At 41.3% G+C, this 23341-nt stretch overlaps 3 protein-coding genes across 3 annotated transcripts; all 3 read left to right on the top strand.

The window, feature by feature from the left end:
* The first annotated feature begins 5103 nt into the window (after positions 1-5103).
* On the top strand, positions 5104-7349 carry LOC122974387 (E3 ubiquitin-protein ligase TRIM21-like). The gene has a single exon (XM_044342407.1). It carries the CDS (start codon positions 5104-5106, stop codon positions 6751-6753), a length of 1650 nt encoding a protein of 549 aa, XP_044198342.1. The 3' UTR covers positions 6754-7349.
* A 6974-nt stretch (positions 7350-14323) lies between these two features.
* On the top strand, positions 14324-14815 carry LOC122974957 (tripartite motif-containing protein 29-like; the record flags this gene model as incomplete). The annotated part of the gene is made up of 1 exon (XM_044343060.1): positions 14324-14815. A coding segment is annotated over exon 1 (435 nt), but the record flags the coding sequence as incomplete, so codon positions are not given.
* A 16-nt stretch (positions 14816-14831) lies between these two features.
* Positions 14832-16617, top strand: LOC122974861 (pyrin-like). Its single transcript, XM_044342887.1, has one exon. The coding sequence runs from the start codon at positions 14852-14854 to the stop codon at positions 16016-16018; it is 1167 nt and encodes a 388-aa protein (XP_044198822.1). The 5' UTR covers positions 14832-14851; the 3' UTR covers positions 16019-16617.
* The last annotated feature ends 6724 nt before the right edge of the window (positions 16618-23341 follow it).

Raw genomic sequence — 23341 nt, 5'->3', positions numbered from 1 at the left:
GGGAGGCCAAATAATCCCTGCAGCCAGGGACTCCTCAATGTACTTTTTCATGGCCTGGGTTTCAGGAGCTAACAGGGAATACAGCCAACCCTTGGGTGGAAAAATACAGGGGAGCAGGTCAATGGCGCAGTCATAGGCTCGGTGCGGGGGCAAAGAAGTGGCACGGGCCTTGCTGAAAACCTCCTTAAGGTCGTGGTAGCAGACGGGAACCCAGGAAAGGTCGGGAAATTCTGGGTCCAGGCTGGGAGAGTTCTGGGAGGTGTTAGGAGGTTGAAGCTCTGACGGGAGAGGTTGAGAAGGTGAGAAACCATTCTTTTCACAAGTCTTTCCCCATGAAATTACCTGCCCTGTTTTCCAGTCTATATGGGGACTTTCCTCCAGTCCACATGTCAAAGTGTCTTTGGGCAAGATACTGAACCCCAAATTGTTCCTGATGACTGTGCATTCAGCGTATGAATGTGTGTGAATTTGTGAATGTGGCTTGTAGTGTAAAATAGTTATTTCTGACAGCACGTCTTGTGTTTTGGTTGGATATAGATGTATTTCAGTGTGGTTATGATCCATATGAACACATGTTAGTGTTTGAACATAAACCAAAAAATTTTGAACATGTGGACTCAGTATTGATCCGTGCAGGTAACCAATTATAAAAAACTGTAAACATCTACCAGGTGATGTATAATACTCACCTATAGAGGCCTGCTTGGCCCAAAATTCAGAATATCCAGTGTGATTTATTGTCATATTTGCTCCCCCAAATTCAACTAAAACAACAAATATTTGACTGAATTAAGTTTCTAAAATAAATCAATTGGTCAGAAATCACACTTGAATATATTTTATAATGTCTGAATATAAAATAATGAAGTGTTATCAGTTCATTGATGTTCAATACTGAGAAACATGAAATCTGCATAGAGTTTAATGTAAAGAATGACAAGATGTTAATATAATCGCAGCCTTAAATGCAAACTCAAACTATTCATATTCATTCTATTTATGAATCATCTTGGTAATATAAACACTGACAGAGGAGTTCAGATGGAGATCAGAGTTGAGTATCTGTATGTGAGTGAAAAATGTAATATACATGGTTTCTAAGCACACGTGATAAAAAAGGTAAAGAATAATAACGAGGGAAGGATGTAGGTGGAAGAACAAAAGAAAGTGAGAAAGCAAGAAAACAAAGACTGAAGGATAAAAGGAAAAGGTAGGTGAAGGAGGGACTGAAGAAAGAGGGAATGACACTGAATAAGAGAAGGAAGAAGGCAGGTAAGTAGAGAAGAAAGGACGGGGCAGAGGGAGGAAAGGAAGTGAGGAAGGAGAGATGAAGCTGCAGCTGTAACAGTGACCTCCAGATGAGAGCTGCTTCCCCTCCTCCCCTCTTCTCTCCCCTGCTGTCGTGTCTTTTTCTGGTGGAATAAGCTGCTTGTTGCTTCGCTGCAGAAACAACAAACAGTGATGGCGGTGTAAAGGACGGTCACGTCTTCTTCCAGGAAAAACAGTCCAGCAGCTTCCTGCGGCGAGGCGGCTGTGAACCCGATCTTCTCCACCGTATTACTTCTCTCCTCCATCACAACACACGACTTCATTCTCTTCTGTTGGATTTATACCTACAGCTCAGCAGTGATGTAACAAAACAAAGTACATTTACTCAAGTACAATTTCTAGGTACTTTTACTTTACTAAAGTATTTCCGATTTGTTCCACAGCTATAGTTACTTTTCAGATCTACACTTCACAAGTAAAACCGATCAAGTGTTTTATTTTGTAGAAAAAGGTTTGTTTTCACTTCACCAGATGTCTCCTCCTTCACTATAAAGTTCACTCTCAGTATTTGAGCACTGGAGGTTTCAAGTTTCCACATCACACTTGTGTAAGTTGCATACTGGACCACCATTGGCTCCAAAAACTAGTTGTGATGTCACGAATCCCGCTTCTAGCCCCGCCCCTTAAAAAATCAGATTTTCAATGAGCTCAGAGGCACTTTCCTCCTTCAGCAGATGAATGTAAAAACAAACTCTGCACAGAAAAACAATCATCCAACTGTAGGAATGAGAAGAAAAACACATTTTTGAGCGGAGAGGACTTTTCTACTTCAGTAAATGTACTTCATTACGTTCCACCACTGCTCTTTTTGCTTTTATCCTGATAAATGTTCATGTCTATTGCAGACCAGATCCTGTCATTTCCCCACAGTTAAAATATCGGCCAGAACCACAAGTTCAGTCAGGAGCACAGATACTGGTTCATCCCCCCGTGATCTTCATCCTGTCTGAACGGGGCGGAAGTTTAACTGTTTCTGGACAATATCTGGGAGTGACTCTGAGAGGCTTGAAGGAAAATGTTTACATCCTGATATTAATGTTCTGATGCAACTCGGCAAACCATTGGCTGTCTCACATGATGGATTACAGACTGAATTAGAAGTCTCCAGTTGTTTCCTGTTCTGACTGCAACTGAATGGCAGTGAATGGGAGGTTTGACTAAACTGATTAAAAATGATCTTTTAGTCAGAATAAACATGAAAGAGAAGGAAAACATATAAAACGAGCAAAACACAAGAGTCACGCTGGATTTGTTCAGTGAATCGTGACGGCATGAAGCAGGTTTTATTTTGGCTGAACTCATCGTATGAGACGCGGAGGCTGTGTTTTTCTGCCAGATGAGCCTCCAGCAGCAGCAAGCAGAAAATTCAGCCCAGTTTGCATCATCGTTTCATCAGGTGTTTGCAATTCACTCCTCAATGTGAGCGAGAAATAACAAGACAGCCTGCAACAACCTGACAGCGCAGAGCCCTCGGGCTGATGTCATCATTACATGCTGGAGGGGAGGACCAATCAGCTTTCTGCTCCGGGTCAGTCAGCCGTCCATCAGAGACACAGAGACTGTTCATCCACACTGTCTGTAACTGACAAACTGAGCCGATAGCAGAGAAGACAAACTGTGGTGTTACAGTCCAACAGGGAACGAAATAAAGTAGAAATCACTCAGAGGCCTCAAGTTTCACAGTCACACATTAAAGGACGAGTTCGCAATTGTTCAAATGTGTCTTAAAACAACAGTCAGGAGCCCAAATGAACATTAAACCTGTTTTTCTTGCTGTAATCATTCCTCCTGTTCATACTGACCATTAGAAGATCCCTTCATAATGACCTTACAATGGAAGTGATGGGGGACAAAATCCACAGTCCTCCTTCTGTGCAAGAATGTATTTAAAAGTTTATCTGAAGCTAATATGAAGCTTCAGCATCCAAATGAGTTTTAAATGCATTTTTGCACAAAATGACTGTGTGGACACACTGTGGATTTTGGCCTCCATCACTTCCATTGAAAGCACATTTGAAGGATCTTTTAATATCCAGTATGAACAGGAGGAATGATTACAGCGAGGAAAACCTCTTTCACTGTTCATATGGACACCTGACTGCTGTTTTAAGACACACTTGAAAAATAGTGAACCTGTCCTTTAACTTACACCCCTCACCATTAACATTCAAGACAGTCCAATCAGAATTTATATACTTTGAGTTATTAGCTGATATTTACCTGAAATCCTTTATAAAACTCCCAAAGGACAGTGCTGGCAGTGTGAAGCATCACTCAGTACAGAGATGATAGATTCTACATTTATCCCTGTCAGGACTGTGGTGGTTCACCACAAAACAGTCTCAACTAATTTGCTTTACAGTTAAGGAACAAATAAGGTAGAACATGAAGCAAAATATAGAAATCATATCTGCATGTGGTTGAATAAAATTATCCTTTTGGTTGTTGTCGACTGTCTTTCATCTCTTTTTGTGAAGTAAACTGGAAACCTGTAGAAGTTAAAAAATGTGTTTTTGAAATAACTGTTGATTTAACATCAACGTTGACCAGACGACATTTGTTGAACTCAGTTCAAGATAAAGAGAAAAAGAAGTTAACAGTTACATGAAAACTGGCTGCCTGTCAGGTACAGTATCATCTTTGCTCCATGATATTTCACAATAATCCTGTAAATCAAAAGGAGGAAACAAACTCACAATCAGAGCTGCAGTAAGAGGAGGAGCAACACTGGAAAGAGAAGACAGCTGCTACTGTCAATCTCTAGAACTGAAACTAAAAGTGTGTCAGAGCGACAGCAGAGCTGCAGTCGAGTCTCTCCACTTCTGTCCAAATAAAAATTAAACTGAGTTCATCAAGTCTTTCTCAACAACACAGCAGAGTCTCTGCCAAACACTGGTGAGTACAACTGATCATATTTAATGTTTCAACAACCAGCTTTAACACAGCAGACAGGAAGTTCCACTCTTTTCATTTCATACTGACACTTGTGAAATTAGTGACGATATAACTAAAGATGTTTTTACACAGATTCAGTGAAACAACTTTAATTGTTTTTTAAACAGTCTCTCTGTGTCAGTTCTCAGGACTTTTGTAACTTGTAACTGAATCTCTGTGGTTTGGAGTTCAGCTTCACTCCAACCTTCCTGGTCTTATTACTATTTACTGATCACTTCCTACAGACACACTGCATTCTATTTCCTGTAGCTGTTTCACATTAAAAGCTTTCTACCAACAAGCAGCAGCTTTTATTGTGAAGCAGCTGGAGGTAATAAAAGGTGTTTGTCACCAAGTTAGCAGAGCTTTGTTAGCAGTGCTATTCTTCAATAACAGTTGGTCTACACAACAAGATCTGGACATATTCTGTGTTATGTTGTCAGTGGTTCATTTTAAAGATTGTATGGAAGAATAGTACAAGCAGAAACAGCCACAATGAGCTGTTAGATAAAGAGCTGCAGATGACAGTCTCTTACTGTGTTTGTGTAAACCAGCTCACATAAAACACATCATCAAAGTAAACAACTTTAAACTCACCATGCAGCCTTGTGGATAACTGTTTGAGCTGCCAGCACGACTTCAATGATCACGGTTGCTCACGACTCCGTTCACGTGTTCCCATCCCGATCAATAACAGAAATATAATTCAATATTACTTCACCTAATATCACATGTTATACTTAATACAACAGTAATTATCTTTATTTCTTTTTGAACAATTAATTGAAATTGAATTTTAAACAAATTCTTTATTTTGTTTTTCACACTCAGTGTGTAGATATGTCTGCTGCCAGCTGTCTGCGATCTGAAGATCAGTTTCTGTGCTGCATCTGTCTGGATGTGTTCACTGATCCAGTCACCACACCATGTGGACACAACTTCTGCAAAAACTGCATCACTGAACACTGGAACATGAATGTCCCTTCCTGGTGTCCCATGTGTAAAGAGGTTTTCAACACAAGACCTAAGTTGAAGGTGAATACTTTATTCTCTGAGATGGTTTCTCAGTTCAGACAGGAAGCTCAACAGAAAGCCAGCAGCAGCAGCAGCTCAGAGCAACAAGTTGCCAAACCAGGAGAAGTTCCCTGTGACGTCTGTACTGGAACCAAACTGAAGGCCCTGAAGTCCTGTCTGGTGTGTCTGACCTCCTACTGTGAGACTCACCTGGAGCCTCATCTGACAGTTTCAGGCCTGAAAAGACATCAGCTGATGGACCCTGTGGAGAACCTGGAAGACAGGATGTGTATGAAGCACGATAAACCTCTGGAGTTGTTCTGTAAGACCGACCAGACATGTGTCTGCATGCTCTGCTCTGTTTTAGACCACAAGACACATGAGTTTGTTCCTCTGAAAGAAGAATATGAAGGAAAGAAGGCAGAGCTGGGGAAGACAGAGGCTGAAATTCAGCAGATGATCCAGAAGAGACGACTGAAGATTCAAGAGATCAAACACTCAGTTGACCTCAGTAAGAAAGATGCAAACAGAGAGATAGCAGAGGGTGTTCAGGTCTTCATCACTCTGATGGAGTCTGTTGAAAGAAGCCTGAATGAGCTCATTGAGACGATTGAAGAGAAGCAAAGAGCGACAGAGAAACAGGCTGAAGACTTCATCAAAGAGCTGGAACAGGAAATCTCTGAGCTGATGAAGAGAAGTTCTGAGGTGAAGCAGCTCTCACGCTCTGAAGACCACCTCCACCTCCTCCAAAACCTCCCGTCCCTGAAAGCTGCTCCACCCACCAAAGACTGGACAGAGGTCAGCGTCCGTCCACCATCATATGAGGGGACTGTGGTGAGAGCTGTGACTCAGCTGGAGGAGACGCTCAGTAAAAAGATGAAGAAGCTGCTTGGTGAGGTCGAGCTGAAGAGGGTCCAGCAGTATGCAGTGGATGTGACTCTTGATCCTGATACAGCAAATCCTGATCTCATCCTGTCTGATGATGAGAAACAAGTAAATCATGGTGATGTGAAGAAGAATCTCCCAGACAACCCAGAGAGATTTACACGTTATGTTAATGTTTTAGGAAAGCAGAGTTTCTCTTCAGGCAGATTTTACTTTGAGGTTCAGGTTAAAGGGAAGACTGACTGGACTTTAGGAGTGGCCAGAGAGTCGATCAACAGGAAGGGAGAATTCAGTCTGTGCCCTCAGAATGGTTACTGGACTATATTATTGAGAAATGGAAATGAGTATGAAGCTTGTAATGACCTTTCAGTCCATCTCTCTCTGAAGTCTCAGCCTCAGAAGGTGGGGGTGTTTGTGGATTATGAGGAGGGTCTGGTCTCCTTTTATGACGTAGATGCTGCAGCTCATATCTACTCCTTTACTGGCTGCTCCTTCACTGAGAAACTCTACCCATTCTTCAGTCCCTGTCCTAATTATGGTGGTAAAAACTCCGCCCCTCTGATCATCTGTCCTGTCAATCAAACTGAGTAGAGTAATCACCTGTTTTATGTCATAAATGTGTCTTTGTTTTTGAAGAGAGTAAATATACAAACACATTCTTGTTTATTATGAGAAAAAACACAAACTAGGATTTCTATCTAAAATTAAATCTCTATTTAAACATCTGATCAAATCCACAGAACTTTAGTTTCATTTCTAGTCAAAAACACAAAGTTTCCAAAAAAAACAAAACTTTCAGTTTGAAGTGAAACCACAGAAAACAAAGTGTGAATATTTCACAGTGTCATAAAGCTTCATTGTAGAGTTCGGCTGAGACCATGACTCCACAGAATATGTGTCAATATTTTACAGGCTGTAATAAGTGCTGAAACACTTAATGACAGAACAACAGAAATGAATTGATTGATTGATAATCATTTAAATTATTTGTCAGACAAACATTCTCAGGCTCCATCTTTTTAAATGTGAGGTTTTGCTGCTACTCTCTGCTCTATATGATGGTAACTGGAATATTTTTGGGTTTTGGACTGTTGGTCAGACAAAACATTCAAAGACACCTTGAACTCTTAGAAACTGTGATGAATATTTTCACTATTTTCTGACATTTTATAGAGTAAATAATGATTCAAAAACAGGTTAAAACAAGGTTAATTGTTAATGAAAATAATTATTAGTTGCAGCTCTACAGTTGATTAATAGTATACATGTATAATGTGTATAAAGGATTTTCTTATTTTGTCTGAGGTTTGTTTAGTTTCTGTCCACTTTGGCCAATTTGTTTGTTTGAATACGGAATAGATTGATTATGATTTAAAGAAGTCTGTACATGTGTGATTGTAAAAATCTGTAAACTAAACTATGTCTGTAGTTTTAATGTAAAGCTTTAAAAACATGGCCTGAGTAAGCAGTGACTTGTTGAACACCAAACACAAAAAATAAAAGCTGGTTTACAGAGAAGCTGTGTTTGTGTTTCTGTTACAGTTCATTAACAATCACAAATGTTTTTCTGCTTTCTTTACCAAACACTAATTAGTCTACATATGCAGCTTTGTATCATCATGTTTCAATATTTTCTCTCTGCACTGATTATTGTTTTTTACTTAATTGACCTACAATCTATTGAGAGGTTTGTTTTCTACTGAAGTAAATTATCCAAATGTTTTTATTGTTGCACATTGTTAAACGTTATGCCAATTGCCCAGTAACCAATATTTCAATTAAAAGAGATTCGACAATAAATTCGACATCATTCACAGGGAGCCTGAGACAATGCGTCTGCCACCACATCGTCCTGTCCCTTGATATGGCGAATGTCAAAGTTATAGGACTAGAGCATCAGAGCCGAGTGAATCAGCCTATGGTTAGGGCACTGCAAGGAACTCAAAAAAGTTAAGAGGTTGTGATCTGTGAAGACCACGACAGGGACAGAGCTAACATATACACTGAAATGCTGCAAAGCCAAAATCAAGGCTAATGTTTCCTTTTCGATGACTGAATAATTCAGTTGATGTTTATTAAATTGCCTTGAAAAGAAACAGACTGGTTTATCCACTCCTAAATCATCAGGCTGTAACAGCACTGCCCCTGCACCCACATAACTTGCATCTACCCCCAGTTTGAATGGTTTCTCCCACTGTGGAGCAGCCAAAACAGGAGCGTTACAGATGAGGGCTGGAACCCTCTCAGAGGCCTTCTGACACTCTGAGGACCACATATTTGGCCTTAGCCTTTAACAAGACAGTAAGGGGCGCAACAACAGTAGAAAAATTCCTACAAAAACAACAATAATAACCAACTAATCCCAAAAAATGCATGAGCCCCTTCTTAGTTTGGGGGCGGAGCATAGTCATCAATAGCCTGCGCTTTTGCATGCACCGGACACACTCTGCCTTGCCCTACCACAAGACCCAAATAAGAAACTGTGGCCTTCGCAAATTTGCACTTGGCAAGGTTAACAGTCAGATGCACATGAGCCAAGCAGTCAAACAACCTCACAATGCGGTCAAGATGGACATCCCAATGATCAGCATAGATGACCACATTGTCCAGATACATTGAGCAACCTTCCAGATCTCAAACAACCCTGTTCATCACGCAAACCAAAGGGCATCAGATTATAAGGATACAACCCCGTGGGCGTGATGAACACAGCAATCTCTTGTGCTCTCTCAGACAACTGAGCCTGCCAGTGGCCCTTAAGAAGGTCAAACTTGCTGACAAATTTAGCTGAGCCGATTTGATCAATACAGTCTTCCATGTGGGGAAGTGGAAAAGAGTCCAGTTTTGTGACACTGACTTTACAAAAGTCTGAACACCTGGGAGTGTTATTGGACTTTCGCACAAGCAGACAGGGCGATACCAAGCTAGAACAAGATGGCTCTGCAATACCACTATCAAGCATATACTTGACCTCTGCATCCAGATATCTACGTTTCTCTGCATTAATACGCTAAAACCTCTGCTTAATAGGTTTGGCATCCCCAACATCTATATCGTGCTCAATCAAATGTGTTTGAGTATGTGTATCGCCAAACAAACATGGATAACGCTTAATCAAACCAGCTAGTTGATTGCGCTTGGCAACCTCCAAAATGATTAAATAAGCCATCCAAATTCTGCAGAGCCTCTGAATTTTTAAGCCAGCCATAAAGTTTAGCCTCATCAGGGGCCAACAAGTCCTCCCATGATGGGACACAGACACAGACAAACAAGCAGCACGGGCACCCGACAACTGCTTTTCCTGATCAGCTGACTGATTTTCACAAATGTAGTATGGCTTCAACAATTCACATGAAAGAGCTGAGTAGAGGACCTAGGCGTGGGGGTAGCAATCACATAGTTCTGATCTGACACCCTCTGCACAACTGAATATGGCCCAGAACATTTTGCCTGAAATGGGAAGGTCACAACGGGCAACAAAGCAAGCACCTGATCTCCCGGGAGAAAAACACCATCCCCAACCTGGTGATCATAAAGTTTTTTCATCTTTTCCTGTACAGATGCCAACTTGTTCTTAGCCACCTCCCGGGCTTTATAAAGCCTATACCTAAAGCCAATGACATGCTCAACAAGGTTTTGTGGTGGTTTTGCCTCTTTCTCCATTTGTCCCTACAATAGTGTCAAGGGACCCTGCACAGTATGACCAAACACAAGGTAGTTTGGGCTAAACCCTGTGCTTTCCTGGACAGCCTCCCTAGCAGCCAGCAACAGCCAGGGCAAACCCTCTTCCCAGTCTCCGTTCATTTGGACACAATATTGTCATTGTGTCCATTGACTTAAGCGTTTGATGGAAGCGCTCCAAGGCGCCCTGGCTCTGCGCATGGTAAGCAGATACCTGGTTGTGCTTATACGTATAGTTGTTTTAAAATCTGTGCAAACAAATGGGGAGAACAGTTTGACTCCTGATCGGACTGAATGACTCTGGGAACACCGAGGATGGAAAAAAACTGTGACAAAGCACGCACCACAGACCTGGCTGTGATTGTGCGTAAAGGATATGCAGCTGGACACCTTGTACTCTTGCACATCACTGTCAATAGGTAACTAGCACCTGATTAAGATGGAGGCAATGGACCCACACAATCAATAATAAGATGCTCAAAAGGCTGACTTGTAGCTGGTATTGGGCACAACGGAGCAAGTTTTAGGCTCTGGTTAGGCTTACCGGTTAGCTGACATGTATGGCATGACTTTATGTAAGCAGACGCGTCCTTTTTCAGTCGTGGCCAAAAGAAATACCTCAGGTATGGTCATATGTCTTCCTCACGCCTAAATGGCCAGACTTTTCATAGGAAACCTGCAACACCACACTACCGAACCTAGAAGGCACCACAACTTGGTAAATCGGCTCACCAACAAAATGCTCCCATCGAGGTACCCACTTTTTCATTAGCACTTCATTCTAGAGGAAATAACACTGCGCATGAGTTTTTACCTCACCCCCAGGAAGAACACTCTCCATCAGATCCTTCAGAGATGAATCAGCACGCTGCTCCTTCAACAGCTCGCTGTAAGAAACAGACCAAGGCACATCAGGACATGTCACATCATGCTGCTGTGGGATATCATTTTCAGTGGAATTTATTTCATCTGACTGTGCGCACTTCATGGCACGCGTAACAGCGCACGCCGTAAACACATCAGGAAACTCACTTTTGTCAGGCTTACTGCTAACTAGGGCCGCTGGTGCTACGATAGCAGGAGGTGCAACATCAGCCCACACCCGACTCCCCACCTCAACCTGAAACAGATCATAGAACGAGATTTTATGGAGAGGTACACGCAGAACCGTTAACCCCATTCCAAGCACCGGAATGAAAGAACCCATGTAGGTCTCATCTGAAAATGGTAAACCTTCAGTGATGAAAGGCAAGTAAGACTCCAGCTCCGGACTAAACACCTGTGGTTTCAACTCACCACATGCAAGCTCAGACACTTGTTCAGAGACTGGTGCAACAAACATTGCTGGCTTGGAGTTAACAATAGCACTAGCCTGCTTAGTCCCAGATTTAACAGCATAACAGTCTCTCCAACAGTGCCCTTGTTTATGACAATAATTACAAATTTTGTCAGACTCAAGAGCCCCAAGTTCATGTCTCTGCTCCAGCCCAACCAGTCTCATCAGATGACCAGACCACGCACCCACGGCCAAGGAATTTTCCCTGTGTCCACTGCCACCCCGAGCAACAGGACACTCCCCACCGTGCGTCAAAACATAATCATCTGCCAAAGCAGCAGCTTCAGCTGCTGTCTTAACTGCCTGCTCACTAATATAAGTTGCAATGCTCTTCGGCAAAGAGTTTTTAAATTGCTCCAGAATAATTAAGTCATGCAGAGCCTCATGAGAATCAACCTCAGCCGCAGCACACCAACGATCAAAGTGAGTAGAAATATCACAAACAAACTCTAAATGCGATTTATCACCTCTTTTCCAACTCCTGAATCTATGGGGATAAGCTTCAGGCACCAGCTCATATGCCTTGAGAACCGCGGACTTCACTAAATCATACTTCAAACAGTCACTGTTAGTCAACGAGAAATAAGCTTCCTGAGCCCTGCCGGTTAACACACATTGCATCATTAACGTGCAAGTGGAATCAGGCCACCCCTACACATCAGCCAGCTGCTCAAACATTGCAAAGAAAGTTTCTGGATCTCTTTCATTAAACCTGGGAACCAGCCTCAAATCACTCAAGTCATCAACGGACCTCCCTGGGGTCCGGCTTGGAACGTAGGGACCATCAATAGGCAGAATATCAGCCACAACTTTCCCCTCTCTAATCAAAGTCAGTTTTTGTTTTTGCAGTTCAAGCTTTGTCTGCTCAGTTTCTTGCCTCATCTTCTCCAATGACAGTACCTTTTCCATCTCAATACCCTGGCACATCTTTTCCGATGAAACTTCCTTCTATCTCTTTAGCTGTATGCACAACAGGAGTAACTCCTTCTGCTGTTCCTTCTGCCAGCACCAGGACCTGCTATTACAGATGGAGGCGTGTCCTCAGTGCACATGGAGAAAGGAGTAGCCTCTGCAGTGCCTAACATTTTCATCCTTACCAAATTGGCCTTCAATGTCTCTTTAACCCTTTTATTATCCACATCAAAACTGTAAAACTCAGCTATCTTAACCAGCTGATCCTTTGTGCATTGATTCAAAAACTCCTCCATAACTTACCATTACTCGCAATGAGAGAACAGCAATGTAACATGTTAAAACCCACCAGCGCACACAAGAGGAATAGGCAGCCACCAAACGGAGCTTCCCTGCTAGCTGACTGCCTAACCAAAAACTAGCTACATAACTCCCCCCAGTCTTCATGAGGCGTGGCGGCGGGTACTTACGCACTCAAAGCCTGCTGGCCTGAGGGAGGCGACCAGAAACCAGGCAACCCTTTTTAATTCTTTACCTGTTCCAAACCTCAGATTGACAGCAGAGCTGCTGACATGACGTTAGCTCTGTGGCTAACAGGGTTCACACTACAACTCCCAAACTCCCAAAGGACAGTGCTGGCAGTGTGAAGCATCACTCAGTACAGAGATGATAGATTCTACATTTATCCCTGTCAGGACTGTGGTGGTTCACCACAAAACAGCTAATTGGCTTTACAGCAAAGGAACAAATAAGGTAGAACATGAAGCAAAATATAGAAATCGTATCTGCATGAGATAAAATAAAATGATCCTTTATTTGTTGTCAACTGTCTTTCACCTCATTTTGTGAAGTAAACTGGAAACTGTTTATCGAATTTAAAAAATGTGTTTTTGAAATAACTGTTGATTTAACATCAACATTGACCAGACGACATTTGTTGGACTCAGTTCAAGATAAAGAGAAAAAGAAGTTAATAGTTACATGAAAACTTCAGCAAAAACAACTGGCTGCCTGTAAATAATCCTGTAAATCAGAAGGAGGAAACAAACTCACAATCAGAGCTGCAGTAAGAGGAGGAGCAACACTGGAAAGACAATAGAGCTGCAACGTCACTCTGCAGAAATGAAACTTAAGGTTTGTCAGAGCGACAGCAGAGCTGCAGTCGAGTCTCTCCACTTCTGTCCAAATAAAAATTAAACTGAGTTCATCAAGTCTTTCTCAACAACACAGCAGAGTCTCTGCCAAACACTGGTGAGTACAACTGATCATATTTAATGTTTCAACAACCAGCTTTAACACAGCAGACAGGAAGTTCCACTCTTTTCATTTCATACTGACACTTGTGAAATTAGTGACAATATAACTAAAGATGTTTTTACACAGATTCAGTGAAACAACTTTAATTGTTTTTTAAACAGTCTCTCTGTGTCAGTTCTCAGGACTTTTGTAACTTGTAACTGAATCTCTGTGGTTTGGAGTTCAGCTTCACTCCAACCTTCCTGGTCTTATTACTATTTACTGATCACTTCCTATAGACACACTGCATTCTATTTCCTGTAGCTGTTTCACATTAAAAGCTTTCTACCAACAAGCAGCAGCTTTTATTGTGAAGCAGCTGCAGGTAATAAAAGGTGTTTGTCACCAAGTTAGCAGAGCTTTGTTAGCAGTGCTATTCTTCAATAACAGTTGGTCCACACAACAAGATATGGACATATTCTGTGTTATGTTGTCAGTGGTTCATTTTAAAGATCGTATGGAAGAATGGTACAAGCAGAAACAGCCACAATGAGCTGTTAGATAAAGAGCTGCAGATGACAGTCTCTTACTGTGTTTGTGTAAACCAGCTCACATAAAACACGTCATCAAAGTAAACAACAACTTTAAACTCACCATGCAGCCTTGTGGATAACTGTTTGAGCTGCCAGCACGACTTCAATGATCACCATTGCTCACGACTCTGTTCACGTGTTCCCATCCCGATCGATAACGGGAAAATATAATTCAATATTACTTTACTTAACATCATGTTATACTTAATACAACAGTAATTATCTTTATTTCTTTTTGAACAAATAATTGAAATTTGATTTTAATTAAATGGTTTCTATTGTTTTTCACACTCAGTGTGTAGATATGTCTGCTGCCAGCTGTTTGCGATCTGAAGATCAGTTTCTGTGCTGCATCTGTCTGGATGTGTTCACTGATCCAGTCACCATACCATGTGGACACAACTTCTGCAAAAACTGCATCACTGAACACTGGAACAGTAATGACCAGTACCTGTGTCCCATGTGTAAAGAGGTTTTCAACACAAGACCTAAGTTGAAGGTGAATACTTTCATCTCTGAGATGGTTTCTCAGTTCAGACAGGAAGCTCAACAGAAAGCCAGCAGCAGCAGCTCAGAGCAACAAGCTGCCAAACCAGGAGAAGTTCTCTGTGACGTCTGTACTGGAACCAAACTGAAGGCCCTGAAGTCCTGTCTGGTGTGTCTGACCTCCTACTGTGAGACTCACCTGGAGCCTCATCTGACAATGTCAGGTCTGAAAAGACATCAGCTGATGGACCCTGTGGAGAACCTGGAAGACAGGATGTGTATGAAACACGATAAACCTCTGGAGCTGTTCTGTAAGACCGACCAGACATGTGTCTGCATGCTCTGCTCTGTTTTAGAACACAAGACACATGAGTTTGTTCCTCTGAAAGAAGAATATGAAGGACAGAAGGCAGAGCTGGGGAAGACAGAGGCTGAAATTCAGCAGATGATCCAGAAGAGACGACTGAAGATTCAAGAGATCAAACACTCGGTTGACTTCAGTAAGGAAGATGCAGACAGAGAGAAAGCAGAAGGTGTTCAGGTCTTCACCGCTCTGAAGGAGTCTGTTGAGAGAAGCCTGAATGAGCTCATTGAGACAATTGAAGAGAAGCAAAGAACGACAGAGAAACAGGCTGAAGACTTCATCAAAGAGCTGGAACAGGAAATCTCTGAGCTGATGAAGAGAAGCTCTGAAGTGAAGCAGCTCTCACGCTCTGAAGACCACCTCCACCTCCTCCAAAACTTCCCATCCCTGAAAGCTGCTCCACCCACCAAAGACTGGACAGAGGTCAGCGTCCGTCCATCATATGAGGGGACTGTGGTGAGAGCTGTGACTCAGCTGGAGGAGACGCTCAGTAAAGAGATGAAGAAGCTGCTCGCTGAGGCTGAGCTGAAGAGAGGAAGCTCTGAGGTGAAGAAGCTCCCAGACTCTAAAGGATACCTCCACCTGTTCCAAGAACAGCGTGAAATGGGGAGAGCTGTGGCAAGAGCTATGATGAGAGCTGTGGCTCAAGTGGAGGAGAAGCTGGTTAAAGCTGAGCTTGAGAGGGTCCAGCAGTATGCAGTGGATGTGACTCTTGATCCCGATACAGCAAATCCTCAACTCATCCTGTCTGATGATGAGAAACAAGTAAATTGTGGTGATGTGAAGAAGAATCTTCCAGACAACCCAGAGAGATTTTCTTTTTGTTATTGTGTTTTAGGAAAGCAGAGTTTCTCTTCAGGCAGATTTTACTTTGAGGTTCAAGTTAAAGAGAAGACTAAATGGGATTTAGGAGTGGCCAGAGAGTCGATCAACAGGAAGGGAAAAATCAACATGAGCCCTGAGGATAATTACTGCACTATATGGTTGAGGAATGGAAATGAGTACAAAGCTGGTAATAACCCACCAGTCCATCTCTCTCTGAAGTCTCAGCTTCAGAAGGTGGGGGTGTTTGTGGATTATGAGGAGGGTCTGGTCTCCTTTTATGACGTAGATGCTGCAGCTCATATCTACTCCTTTCCTGGCTGCTCCTTCACTGAGAAACTCTACCCATACTTCTGTCCCTGTCATAATGAAGGTGGTAAAAACTCCGCCCCTCTGATCATCTGTCCTGTCAATCAAACTGAGTAGAGTAATCACCTGTTTTATGTCATAAATGTGTCTTTGTTTTTGAAGAGAGTAAATATACAAACACATTCTGGTTTATTATGAGAAAAAACACAAACTAGGATTTCTATCTAAAATTAAATCTCTATTTAAACATCTGATCAAATCCACAGAACTTTAGTTTCATTTCTAGTCAAAAACACAGTTTCCAAAAAAAAACAAAACTTTCAGTTTGAAGTGAAACCACAGAAAACAAAGTGTGAATATTTCACAGTGTCATAAAGCTTCATTGTAGAGTTCAGCCGAGACCATGACTCCACAGAATATGTGTCAATATTTTACAGGCTGTAATAAGTGCTGAAACACTTAATGACAACAGAACAACAAGAAATGAATTGATTGATTGATGATCATTTAAATTATTTGTCAGACAAACATTCTCAGGCTCCATCTTTTTAAATGTGAGGTTTTGCTGCTACTCTCTGCTCTATATGATGGTAACTGGAATATTTTTGGGTTTTGGACTGTTGGTCAGACAAAACATTCAAAGACACCTTGAACTCTTAGAAACTGTGATGAATATTTTCACTATTTTCTGACATTTTATAGAGTAAATAATGATTCAAAAACAGGTTAAAACAAGGTTAATTGTTAATGAAAATAATTATTAGTTGCAGCTCTACAGTTGATTAATAGTATACATGTATAATGTGTATAAAGGATTTTCTTATTTTGTCTGAGGTTTGTTTAGTTTCTGTCCACTTTGGCCAATTTGTTTGTTTGAATACGGAATAGATTGATTATGATTTAAAGAAATCTGTAAATATGTGATTGTAAAAATCTGTAAACTAAACTATGTCTGTAGTTTTAATGTAAAGCTATAAAAACATGGCCTGAGTAAGCAGTGACTTGTTTAACACCAAACACAAAAAATAAAAGCTGGTTTACAGAGAAGCTGTGTTTGTGTTTCTGTTACAGTTCATTAACAATCACAAATGTTTTTTTCCTTTTTTTACCAAACACTTATTAGTCTACATATGCAGCTTTGTATCATCATGTTTTAATATTTTCTCTCTGCACTGATTATTGTTTTTTACTTAATTGACCTACAATCTATTGAGAGATTTGTTTTCTACTGAAGTAAATTATCCAAATGTTTTTTTGTTGTACATTATTAAACTTTATGCCAACTGTACAGTAACCAATATTTCAATTAAAAGAGATTTGCCATAAATTCTGCAAACTCATTCCGTACAAACAAACAAACTAGTATCAGCAGAGAAAACCATTTTTAAAAGGTTCAGTAATTCCCTAAAACAGCTGATTTTTTTCTAGATTTTAAAGGACTGGTTGACAATTGTTCAAATGTGTCTTAAAACAACAGTCAGGAGCCCAAATGAACAGTAAAACATGTTTTCTTGCTGTAATCATTCCTCATGTTCATACTGACCATTAGAAGATCCCTTCATAATGCACTTACAATGGAAGTGATGGAGGACAAAATCCACAGTCCTCCTTGTGTGCAAAAATGTATTTAAAAGTTTATCTGAAGGTAATATGAAGCTTCAGCGTCCAAATGAGTCAAATCAAGTAGATATCTTTCAACGTTACAGTCTTTTTAGTGCCAAAGTCCCTCTTTTTGTTACTATACTTCCACCTGCAGCTCAACAGGGAAACACTGTCCGAGGAAACACAAAGAGGGAATTTGATGCTAAAAAGACTGTAAATGTGTCAGATATCCACTTGATATGACTAACTCAGACTGCTGAAGCCTCATATAAGCTTCACGTCTACTTTTAAATAACTGTGTGCACACACTGTGGATTTTGGCCTCCATCACTTCCATTGAAAGCACATTTGAAGGATCTTTTAAGTATGAGTATGAGTATTTTAAGTATATCCAGTATGAACAGGAGGAATGATTAAAGCGAGGAAAACCTCTTTCACTGTTCATATGGACACCTGACTGCTCTTTTAAGACAGACTTGAAAAATAGCAAACCTGTCCTTTAAGTTACACTCCTCACCGTTAACATTTAGGACAGTTCAATCAGAATTTATATACTTTGAGTTATTAGCTGAAATTTACCTGAAATCCTTTATAAAACAGAATCTGCCCCTACTTTTAAAACTCTTTTTGATAAAGCTTGACTTGTGTTTGCTGAAAATATTAAAACTGACCATGATGTTAGTTCATGTAAACAGACTGACTTGGTGCTAGGGAGAGGAGAAATGTATGTAGGGATATTTTATTGTTATTTAACAGGGTTGTTTGATCATTTTCATGCATTTGACATTGAAGTTATGAAATTTAATTGTATGTTTTATCATTGTCATGCATTTGACAGTGCATATATGCAATAGTATTCCATTTACATAAAAGAATTATTAGGGCCAAGATGCTGGTAATTGAAACAAATTATTTCCAATCAGAATGGCAGTAAACCATACTGTTGGGAGCGGAAACCAGTTGAATGTGAAGTGATATGTACATGATGTGACTGAAATATGATTGAAATGGTAGTAATAACTGAAGATACAGAAGGCAGTAACAGTTAAGGGGGATATATGTTTATTTTGGATAAAGAAATACATTGTTGGTTTATGAGGATGATATCGATGTTGAAGAATATCCTTAAAATGATTGTGGTTTTGATAAGACAGAATAAAAAAGTTGGTCACACACTGATAAACTTGTGTCTGTTCCTTACTGCTCAACAGCCGTTCAGGACTGTGTAGCAACATAGCTACTGGCCCAGGTACCCCTACACTTGAGGCCGGTAACATTTGGGGGCTCGTCCAGGATCACAACACCTATCTGAACTGTTTGTCATGATTGTCAATTTCATAATGAGTGAGAAACTCAAGGACATGGAAGATGAAGGCATGTCTATGATGTTTAGGATGTTTCTTCTTGATATGGTTAAGGACTTGTTAACTGCTATGAACACGAAGGCGAAGATGCTAATTCCCAGCATGATATATCTCCACCCACATCTGTCAAGACACCAGCCGACAGCAGAGATGTTGACAAGGTACAGTCAAATCCAGAAGCAGTTGTTCCTGCTAAGTCTGCTACTACAGTCAGAGACTCTGTGAAGGGTGTTAGAGGCAGCACATCCTTGTGTGTTTCTGATCAGGTGGTAAGACATACTGATGTTGCAAGTTTATTACCTTGTAGAGAGTTTAAGATTCATTATGGTTAACTCTCTGATTCTGGGTCTGAAATATCTTACAACAGTATCTGCAAACAAATAGATGAGGGTCCTAAGGAAGGTTTCAGTGAGTCTAAGGTTATCGGAACAGTGATAAAGGTAACCAAACCAGGTAACTTCATAGAAATGCTGACAAATAAAGATGACCTCAGGGTAGATGAGTTAAAACAGTTTCTCAGGTCTCACATCTGAGAGAAAAGTAGCACAGAACTCTTTCACAAATTGATTAATGCTTAACAACAGGATAAAGAGACCCCACAGCGTCTCGTGTATAGGATCACGGGTCTTAAACAGCGTGTTCTATCAGCCTCACAACAGAGTGATACTGAATTCAGTTATGATAAAAGGCTTATACAGGGTACATTCCTCCATACGCTCTACCAAGAAAATGAGAGAAATAGCCACGTAAGGAGTGATCTTAAACCTTCCCTCAGAGACTTAAAGGTGACTGATGATTTTGTTGGAGAAAATCACTAAGTCAGCTAGTGAGGAGGCTGACAGACTCAAACGCCTTGGTGCTGTGATTAAATTCAAATCAGTGACTGTTAGCTCAGCTCAGCAGGATGACAACTGACCAGGCAAAGCTGACTGAAGTCAACCATGACAAACAGGCTAATCAGACTGCTATCATGGAATTGAATGGTGTCCACATTGACAAACACTTGAGCAAACTTACCACAAAAACAGACAGTGAGATTCCTCAAGATCTTTGACAGCCCCAGGTAAATCCCCAGACTGGGAGGGCTGATACCAAAGGTGGTTGTTCTCAATGTGTGCAACAGGGAAATATGTCACGCTCTCACTGCTTCCACTGTGGCCAATCTGGACACTGAGCTGTCGGCTGTCTAAAGAGACAGTGGTTGGGAAATGGAGGGCAGTCACTGGAGAGGGGCAGCCAGTGAATGAGGTAATTGCAACATCCCCTGTGAAAGTCAACTCTTTTCAAACGGAGAAGATCACTGGGAAAAGATACATAGTGTCCTGTGCCATCAATGGAGTTTCACTGCTGATGCTTTTTGACTCTGGAGCTCAGGTAACAATAGTTGGGAGAGACTGGGTAGAAAAAGAGTTACCCAATGTCAGGATCCAACCCCTTGAGTCTTTGCTCGCTGACAGACCCTTAGAGGTCACTGCAGCTAATGGTACTGACATGCCATCTGATGGCTGGATAGATGTAACCCTAGAGATAGTGATTGGGAACCATGGAACTGTAGCAGTACAGGCTCCCATGTTTAGTGGGCCGAAGTTGCGTCAGTTTTCCACTGTTGGGGTCAAAAGTAATTGCAGAGATAATAAATGGCAATGAGCAGACAGATGGCATGGATATCGGTTTACTACTAAAGGAAGGTTTAAATGTGAGTGAAAATACAGCCAAAGCCATAGTGTCTACTCTCAGTGCAACTATATCAAATGAAGAAGAAGAAGCTCCGCAGTATGAGGTCAAGGTAGGGCAGAAAGGGCTTACCATCTCTGCAGGTCAAATAAGTGAGGTTCGGTGCAGAGTTAGAGCCTGGCCAGAAGGGGGGGCAATGTTGTATGATCCAGAGACAATAACTGTCCCAATGGTTTAGAGGTGTTCCCTGCTCTTGTGGATGCCCCCATTGGTTCATCCAAAGTTGTTAAGATCCCTTTCCAGAATGTGACCAAACATGATATTTTCCTCTCAGGGAGAACGGTACTTGGCATTCTTCAGGAAGTTGTAGATGTGAAACCTGTCATCTGCCCTCTGCAAAGTGAAGCACCAGTCAAATGGCCCATGAAGGCTGAAACCTGCTATGCTGAACTAAGCTCTGAAAACCTAAGTCAACAGGTGCATGACAAACAAAATCTTTCAGCAAATGAGAAATGGCACCCACCCGTTGATTTGTCACATTTAGAGGAAAAGGAACAGGAAACAGTAAGAAAAATGCTGTGTGAGGTATCAGATATTTTTGCCAAAGAAAATGGTGATATTGGCTGCATCAAAAATCTGAAACTCAAAATCAGTTTAAAGGGTGAAGTACCTGTACAAAAGTGTTACAATGCCACCCCAAAGCCTTTATACAGGGAGGTAAAAGAATATGTACAGAATCTGCTGAATCAAGGATGGATAAGGAAGTCCAAATCCCCATACTCGTCTCCTGTGGTCTGTGTGCAGAAAAAAGATGGCAGCCTATGGTTGTGTGTCGACTTAAGAGCTTAATCAGAAAACCATCCCTGACTGACACCCCTTGCCATATATCCAACACCTGCTGGATAACCTTGAAGGCTACACTTGGTTTTCAATACTTGACCAAGGGAGTGCATACCATTAGGGTTTTGTGGATGATCACTACATTCAACATCACTGCACCTTCAACAAGGTTTGTATGAGAGGGTATGGCTACCATTTGGCCTCACAAATGCTCGAGCAGCATTTCAAAGATGCATGGAGGGAGTTTTGGAAAGCCTGAGAGATGAGTGTTGTTCCCTGTATTTAGATGATGTGTGGTGCTACTTAACAACTTTTGATGGTCACATACAAGCACTATAACAGGTCTGTGGTCGAACGAGAGAACATGGTATCAAACTGCGGCTGGAGAAATGTGAACTTTTTAAACAGCAGATACATAGGTTGTGTAGTGTCAAATGAAGGAGTCCAAATAGACCCCAAGAACCTGGAAGCAGTAGCACAGCTAGAAGAGAGAGAGCCCAAAACAGTGGGTTAGAGCTTTATTAGGGTTCTTAAGCTACTACAGCTCTTTTATTCAGGACTTTGCTAGACTAGCCAGACCCCTTTTTGAGCTTGCACAGGATCAGAAAGACTCCCATAGAACTGTTCTGTCCAAAGCCACCAAGGGCAGGTCCAGTAGTACGAACAGTGGTCAACTGTATTTTAAGACACCTGTTCGGTGGACACCTGAACACAGTGCCATCGTCTCTAGGTTTGTGGACATGTTAACCAGTTTGCCCATACTAGGCTATCCTGACTGTGATTTGCCATTTATTCTGCACATGGATGCCTAAAATGAAGGTGTGGGGGCTGTACTTTACCAACAGCAAGGACGTAAACTACATGTCATAGGGTATGGTTCCAGAGTACTCACTCCAGCAGAAAAAAACTATCATTTACATTCAGGCAAGTTGTTGTTTCTTGCTCTGAAGCGGGCAATTTGTGATAAATTCAGAGACTATATGTACTATGCCCTTACCTTCACAGTATATATATATATATATATATATATATATATATATATATATATATATATATATATATATATAGCAAAGCTCAATGCAGTGGGCCATCACTGGTTTGGCAAATTAGCAGACTTTCGTTTTGACATTAAGTACAGACCAGAAAGGATGAATGCCGATGCTGACACACTGTCACATTATCCCATCAAGTTCCATGAGAGCATTGACAAATAAACTTGAAACAGTGTCTAGAGAGGTAGTGGCAGGGAGACAAAGAGGTGGAAAAAGAGGATGTGCCTTGGGCTGCTGCATTGGTCCTCACTGCAACACCTGATGACTTACTACCCTGTACTGTGTCTGTTTTCACTCCAGAGGACATCCGAACTGCACAAAAAAAAGATTGCTCGACCAGCGAGATAATAACACTGAAAAAGAGAGGATGGATCCCAAATGACAAGGATAAAAGACAAATGTCACGTGAAACAAGGAGGCTAATACATGAGTGGAACAAACTGAAATTAGAAAAGGGCATTCTGAACAGGTATGCAAGTCAGAGGAAACAGTTGGTTCTCCCTACTGAATTGAAACAAACGGTGCTTAAGAATTTGCATGATGACATGGGACATGTTGGTGCTGACAAAGTAATTCACCTGGCAAGAGAGAGGTTCTTTTGGCTTTTCATGCAAAAGGAAATAGAGGATTATGTGATCAGATGGTGTGCTTGTATTAAATAGAAGCGGCCTTGTGTCCCGAACAAAACACTCATAGGTTCCATAACGTCCAGCACCCCATTTGAGTTTGTCTCCGTGGATTACCTCCACTGAGCAAAGCAGCCAAGCAAAAGGCGCTACTTGTTCTGGTTGACCATTTTACCCCCTTTGCCCAAGCATACCCTGCCAGGAATAAGTCAGGGAAGATGGCAGCAGAGAAAATATTCCAGGATTTCATTCCTTGGTTTGGTTACCCTGAAAAATTACACA

Source organism: Thunnus albacares, chromosome 3 (genome assembly GCF_914725855.1).
Source record: "Thunnus albacares chromosome 3, fThuAlb1.1, whole genome shotgun sequence".
NCBI lineage: Eukaryota > Metazoa > Chordata > Actinopteri > Scombriformes > Scombridae > Thunnus > Thunnus albacares.
Note: the sequence above shows the minus strand (reverse complement) of the source record. Positions and strands in the feature narration are given on the sequence as shown.

Excerpts from the sequence above, each read along its gene's own strand:
- LOC122974861 (XM_044342887.1), top strand. The coding sequence starts at position 14,852 with ATGATCCAGAAGAGACGACTGAAGATTCAAGAGATCAAACACTCGGTT.
- LOC122974387 (XM_044342407.1), top strand. The coding sequence starts at position 5,104 with ATGTCTGCTGCCAGCTGTCTGCGATCTGAAGATCAGTTTCTGTGCTGC.